This window comes from Phoca vitulina, unplaced genomic scaffold (assembly GCF_004348235.1).
Source record: "Phoca vitulina isolate PV1807 unplaced genomic scaffold, GSC_HSeal_1.0 scaffold9, whole genome shotgun sequence".
NCBI classification, from domain to species: domain Eukaryota; kingdom Metazoa; phylum Chordata; class Mammalia; order Carnivora; family Phocidae; genus Phoca; species Phoca vitulina.
The window spans coordinates 59,069,436-59,076,462 of record NW_022589712.1 but is presented as its reverse complement, the minus strand read 5'-3'; the positions used below and the strand labels follow the sequence as shown (position 1 = coordinate 59,076,462).

The window sequence follows — 7,027 nt, the reverse complement described above, 5'->3', positions numbered from 1 at the left end:
GTTTACAAGATGTATCTCTCTTTCTTAGTTATTTTAGGAATGGAAATTTCTTTAATAAGCTTAATGTGCTAGGGTTAAGAAAACTTACCCATTTGTGGGTTGTATTTAAGGTATATAGTCGACATTTCTGCATGTAAAGTGTACATAGCAGTTTGTGGATAAGCGGTCTGTGTGTATGAGGTTTACATCACAATGCAATACTGTCTTCTACCAGTCCTTTCATGTGGTATATATGCTCACTTAATCTACAAGAGTACTTTTCAATTCAAAATTTATCTATTCTGGTTCCATATAATTAGATGGGCAATTTATGTATTCATTTTAACTCCATTGTCTGTGTGTAACCCTGAATGCTAGTGCTCTTTGATTTTGCAGGAACACATGTCAAATATCCAGTAACTTAAATTATCCTCTCTAACCATCTGTGGCATAGTAAATGCTGGTAATGGGGCATTAAACTATAAATATGTTTCAGAGATCCTTAAAGAACAAAATATTTTAGAAAAACATCAGCTTCCATTGGTTATTATAACAGATGTTCCCTTGTGTCCTTGTGCCGGGTCTGGCTGCATCCTTAGATGGGAAGTTACATCAAAGTGTGAGCCATTACAGCCCAAGGAATAGTTTCTAATGGTTTCACTGTCATATAAGTGCTCCAGGGCATATCCAGTTAATGTGTAAGCATGCTTATCAAAATACTGCCGGTGAGAACCAAAGCAGTTTGGAGAGACGGCAGGATGGTCTCCCGCTGTCTGATGTGGAGACATATCCGAATGTAGATAGTCTTTAGCTAGGATCAAACTGGATTTTGAAATGCGATCCGAATTGGGACTACTTATTCGAGACAGTGCAGTGGGACTGTTGTCATAGTCATTTTCGTGGGGGCTCAGCATCTTTCCCTCTCTCTGCTGGATGTGGTCACATGGTGAAGAGTTGGCAAGAGCCGAGCTGTGGCAGACATCCCCTGTTGGCGGGGGCTGTTGGTAGTTTGCAAAACAGAGGGAGTGTTTTTTCCCAGCTCCATTAATGGAAGCCAGTTGGTCTGGGGGGGCTTTCCTTAGCTGCAATCTGTTCTCTTCTTCTTTAATCATTTGCTGGGTGGCTCTTATCAGAGTTTCAATTTTGCTAGGCTCGTGTGGGCTACTTTGATACTGCTCAGTGCGGTATCGGTCACCTGATTCGCTGGCAGACCCAGGGTCTGGAGAACTGACCACACTATCTTCATCCCAATGACCTCGCCCTAGAAATTAGAAAAAGTAAAAAGTAAGTGGTCTCAAAATTCATCCCCAAAACTGTAAGTGTGTTTCTTTTTCCTATTAAAAGAAACATTTATCTTTCATTTTTAAATGTATGCACCAATATTTAAAACAGACACAGGCTCACATGACAAAGCGTCAATGTATCGTACTGGCATTCCTCGTTTTCAGTGGCTTTTAAGTGCAGATGAAGTTTATCACAAGTTTTTTAGAAGGTAAACCTTGCCCGTGGGTCCTGGATGCCAATTAACAAAATGGTAGAGTGTTTATACTTCTCCGTGTATGCATATAGTTGGACCTGTCTGACTGTAAATAATCATAAAAGAAAAATGCATAGCATTTGGTTTATGATACTTTCTAGAGAAATGTTACATTAAACTGATGCTTTGAAAATGCTTTCCACTGGGTTTGAGGAAGACAATGATGGAGACTGGACTACTTTCCCAATTCCAAATAAATCATCTAAAATGTTAAAATTATTAAGTGTATCATAAGTAGAATTACAATAAAGCTCTAGAGTTAGTTTTAAAACTATTTGAGGGTTCAACATATATATATTCATAAATACATATATATGTATATGTATGCATGGATATATATATATATCTTGTCACAATCAAAAATATAAATACTGTCTCCTCAAATCTAGAGATATAAATCTCAGTTTTACATATACTCATATGGTAATTCTGGTATCTTAGTTTCTGAAGGTGAAGAATAAATAAATACTTAAAATGTTAATAACAATCTGTTCTGAACCAAGGAGAGAGATTTAATACAGAGGAACAATGCATCCAAAATATATTCCATAAGCTACATTATTCTTAAAGCAGTGTGAAGTCAATATAAAAAGGGAAAGGAAAAGCAGGAAGGGACATATGAAAGCTGTAAACTGCTTAATGCAGAAGAGAAGCCCTGGATCACACTATTCATTGCTTTCCTTTTCCTCTTTCTTCTTATTTTATTTCTAATATTTTCTTCCAAACCGTGTAGGTTAAGCCAGGATTTTCGCTTCACTCCATTCTTTGGCAAGCAATTGCCCTTTGCCCTGGGTTTCCATTACCAGTCTACCATACTGAAGAAACTCAAAGCAAAAGTAGAAAAATAAAAAGCAAAAACAGAAACAAATTAAAATCCTTCGTGGAAGGCCATTAGTGCCTGGGTGGTATCTGACAGAGACCATGGATGAGTACAACATTGTCTAGCCCCTTTCCCACCCTAAAGATCCAGCAAGAAGAGTAATATCACCCTGTTCGATCAATCTTAATGTCACTGACTTTTAATGAAACAGGGAGGGTGTCAGAGACCTGCCCGGACCCAAGCCTGGAATGGATAGAACGGGCTCTCCTTCACCAGTTTACTTTGAAATGAACAAATAAGAGCATTACTGGACTAAAGGCTTCAACCACAGTGCCCGTTTCTATGTGGTCATAGAACTGTATAATAATCCCAAGGTGAAAATTTCCATGGGTTCTATATATCACTCCATCTTTCACCCACAGAAGACTTTGTGGGTTGTCATAATAATGGGGGAAGGGGGTGGTTACCAGTATTTAATGCCCAGAGGACCAGGAGGGTTAAACCACCTATGAAGTGAGTGATAGACCATAAAGCAAAGCCTGGACTCCCCAACAGGTCAGTGGGGCCCTCATTGAGAAGCATTACTAAATGAGCCCCAAAACTACAGAGGTCCACTTTTGAACCATCAGAATACAGAAGAAAATCATGCACAAGAAATTTAAATGCATACATATTACAAGTTCAATAGACTTACTCAACAATTGACTTTGACTTAATTTCTATACTTTTTATGATGTTTACAATGGGAATCATTTTTACTCACATGTCAAAAATAAATGCATGTAGCAAGCATGAGCAAAATTAATACACTTAAAAAGAGTGGATGTCGGGCGCCTGGGTGGCTCAGTTGGTTAAGCGACTGCCTTCAGCTCAGGTCATGATCCTGGAGTCCCTGGATCGAGTACCGCATCAGGCTCCCTGCTCGGCAGGGAGTCTGCTTCTCCCTCTGACCCTCCCCCCTCTCATGTGCTCTCTCTCTCATTCTCTCTCTCTCAAATAAATAAATAAAATCTTTAATAAAAAAAAAAAAAAAAGAGTGGATGTGGTTTGTAAAATCCCACTGGTGTGAGTTCCTGATTTGTCAGTTGGAAGGAGAAAACCACTGGCTCGGTCCCTCCAGTGTCAAACCTAGACTCTTAGAGACCTACCCAGGGGCCCAATGCTGCCAGCTCGGGACTCATTTCAACTGCCCTTACCGTGGATCCTGTGGACGGAAGCGATGTGAGGCATGCTGTTTTCATAGGCTTCTCTGCTTTCTGGGGAAGACTTGGTCAGGGGTAAGGCTGCGCGAGAGCCCCACCAGGGCTCCCTCCCGGCCTGCGGCGTTCCCAGGAAGTACCTGCCTGCCTCACACCGGCCGCCCTCGCAGGCCTGGGTGTGGAAGTGCCTCTCCTCCACCAGCCTGGAATGGTCCAGCGCAAAGCCGTAGCACAGAGAGCTGCGGTCAGAGAACTGTCTATAGGCGCACGACGCGTCATGCTGGGAGCCGGGTCTCTCCGCGGGGTCCAGGAGCTGCGGAGAGGCTGTGTCGGTCAGGGGACTTCCACCCCACTGGCTGTCGTGATCAGATTCAGATCTTTCCGTGTGGAATCCCGAATACTGAAACCAAGAGAGTGAGAAAAGTACATTAAAAAAAAAAAAAAAAAAAAAAGCACCACGACGGTCACGTGAGCTTTAAGGCACTAAAATAAGCTCTATAAACTCTAGCACCACGCTGGGCACCCCTGACTTGGAACCACTTAATCAGTCGTGGTGCCTCAAAAGAAAATCCTTTTGGCTGCTGAAAGGAGGTAAACATGATACCAGAGATGGAGGAACTAAATAGCAGGCTGCAGAAGCGCCTCAGGTGAGTGACCTCACGTAGTTCCTCTATCAACCCTTTAATGAAGAGATTAGTAACCCATTGCATGAAGAGAGAAACTAAGGCCCAAGAGAGAAAATCATCTGCTCAAGGCCACAGGTGAGCAGGCGGCAGAGGCAGGATTCAAACCCAAGTCCTCCATCACTACCCACAGGGTATTGCCAAAAGGAGAGTCCAAGAAAGCTCTGTATTTTATTCCAATTTGCTGTTCAGATTTCTTTTTCTCAATTTAAAAACAAGACAAAAATTAGGTTTAAGGCCCAAAGTGCTGCATCTTCACTCTTTATACTAGACTGGTAACTCTCTGAGGGCCATGTTAATAAAGGTTTAACTAATTCAATGGCAATACAATGGTTAAAAAGACTTGCCCATATAGGCTGAACCTATTCACTAGGAGGCGTTTCTTGCTTCCCAAAGTAAAACTTCCAAGTATGCACAGGCTCATAGGACAAAACAGCTGCAGGCAACAATGTGCCTTGCTGGAATCACGCTGCTCACCTGTTGCCAGAGTTATTTGATCTGGTGTTGAAAGAAAACGCAAAAGGTTTAGCAGACCTCCCTAGGAGGTATGCTCAGTTTGAAGTTCCTCACGAGCCACTCAAATTAGTAATATAATTTCTACCAGTTTTTGGTTAGCTAACTAAGGCCAAACACAAGTCTAGGTACCATACAGAGATTACCTGCTATGATAATCACAGACGCCATTTACTGAGAACTTACATTGTGTCTGGCAGTTGCTAACCATGGTACATATATTACATCACTGAATCCTCACAACCCCCTGGACTGTAACATATCTCCATTTTACAGATGGGGAAACTGCATCACTGAGAGTTTTAATAAGATGGTATGGCCACCCCACAGTCTATCTGGCTCAAAGCCCGCACTCCAACCTTGATTTTACACTCGAGAGAAAACACTGTCAAGGAAGAGCGGAGAGAGAAAAAAAGGATCCAGTGTTAGAGACATTTCCAGAAAAGCGGCAGGGACCAAAATACAGTCTCTGGAACCAAAATATGAGTCCATTACATTTTCTTTCTTATCTCAGAAGAAAGAGGGATGGTGCTGGTGGTGTGTGGGAGGCCCAGGAGAAATTCAGGCAGCTCTGCCTAGGGGCTCTTAGAGCCAGAGAGATGAGGTGCAGAGGTTCCTCTGGGGGAACTCCAAAGTATGCCAATAACATAGCATGTTCAGGAAGGAGTTCTACATGAATTCCGAGCTCGAGATCTTTCTGTTACCATATCTCATTATTACTTTAATTATTTTCCAAATGTACATATGGACTATCAGTATATTCCACCAAAAAAAAAAAAAAAAAAATAGTAAATGCAAATTCTCTCCCTGCAGAACTGTAAGATGAGCACCATAACGTATCCCGAGTGCCATTTCCCTACATCACACCTCCACATGCCATCGGCCTTTTCTCCCCGTGAACACCAGCCTCTCATTTTATAAGACACCACCTTCACTTTCACCAAGTGAACGTTGGCACCCCCTTCCTTATCGAGGGGGGATCAGAGTGCTATACACTTGCCCTTTGGTAACACCATTTGTGCACCTGCCTAGGAGAATTTCAGATCATCAGTGCTCTTCCAAGCCAGGAATTGCCCAGGCTCTGCTTGTTTTGATAAAAGTATAAACCAGGCCTATTTCTGAAGTACTCCAGTCAAGACTTTTGAGCCTGTTGAGAGTGAAAAAGCTTTCCCTGAGTGTGTATGGGAAAGTGCTATTGGCGCAGCAGAGAAGAACATTCTGTCCTTGGCTCACAAAGAAAATTCAACACAAGGCAACCCTGGCAGACATGAGGTACACGTTTCAAGAACACCCAAAGAAGAATTTGATGGATAAGCCTCTTGTCAATAGTCAGGAAACTATAACAGCAAGCACACTGCCCTTAAAGCAGGCGGAAGTTGGGTGGTTGAGTTAGACCAAGAAGATTGGTACAGAGGAAAAGCCTAGATGCAAACCTTTGTTTTTCAAGACCTGTAAACTTGCACCTGTGTGTACCATCAATTCTCTGAGCCACATTCACCTCTTTAAAATGAATTGCACTGGATGTAAACTCTGTTGAGAACCCTATAGATCCATACATTGATCTGAAAAATTTCAGGTGTTCATCAAGTCTTAGAGGCAAGAGAGAGAGCAGAAGGGAAGGCGGGCAGCCGATACATGCAGACCGTGCCATACAATCAGTGACTGCTGCATAAGAAGGCTCCTGGTCTTCCTCACACCTACCTTTGCTGCTTACTACATAAACAATCTTGGGCAAGTGATTTAATTTCTTTTGTACCAACAGGAAAAGGGTCGTGATGATACTTAACCTACCAAAGGCCAAACCAGAATGGGGGCCATTTAACAGAAGAGGAAATAGGGACAGGAAGCCAAGAGAACCTGATTCCAGGTCCACCCCTTCTAGTAACTCTCAGGGTAACCTTGGGCAAATTACTTTACCTTTCTTAGCCTCACCTATAGAATGATACATTGGATTAGATTAGATGCTCTCTAACTTTTCTTTCAGCTTTAAAATTCTATACGATAGAATCATTATTTGGTATCATTTCTAGTGTTGAAACATAGGATTCCTATGCCTGCCTTTATATTTCATTGATTTAAAGGAGGTAAATTATTTAGAACTATAATCCAAGTCCAAGAATGTTCATTGTCATGGTTATAAAAAGAAAGTTGTTATGTAAGTTTTATTTTACTATTACGTAAATTTTTCCCCAAGTGTCCCCTTACGGCACAAGTTTTATAGGGACTACATGATGTCTTTTGGTCAATAAATTATTATATTCTAGAGGCTTCTGGCAGGATAATAGCAGCCATTTGA

General features: G+C 41.8%; 1 protein-coding gene across 1 annotated transcript in view; it reads right to left on the bottom strand.

Moving 5' to 3' along the window:
* Positions 1-509: 509 nt before the first annotated feature.
* SIM1 (SIM bHLH transcription factor 1) overlaps positions 510-7,027 on the bottom strand; it is a 63,299-nt gene continuing 56,781 nt past the window's right edge. Inside the window, exons 10-11 of the mRNA XM_032407413.1 lie at positions 3,533-3,935; positions 510-1,240 (exon numbers count right to left, since the gene is read on the bottom strand). Coding sequence (XP_032263304.1) covers positions 510-1,240; positions 3,533-3,935 — 1,134 coding nt within the window. The remainder of the gene's footprint in view (positions 1,241-3,532; positions 3,936-7,027) is intronic.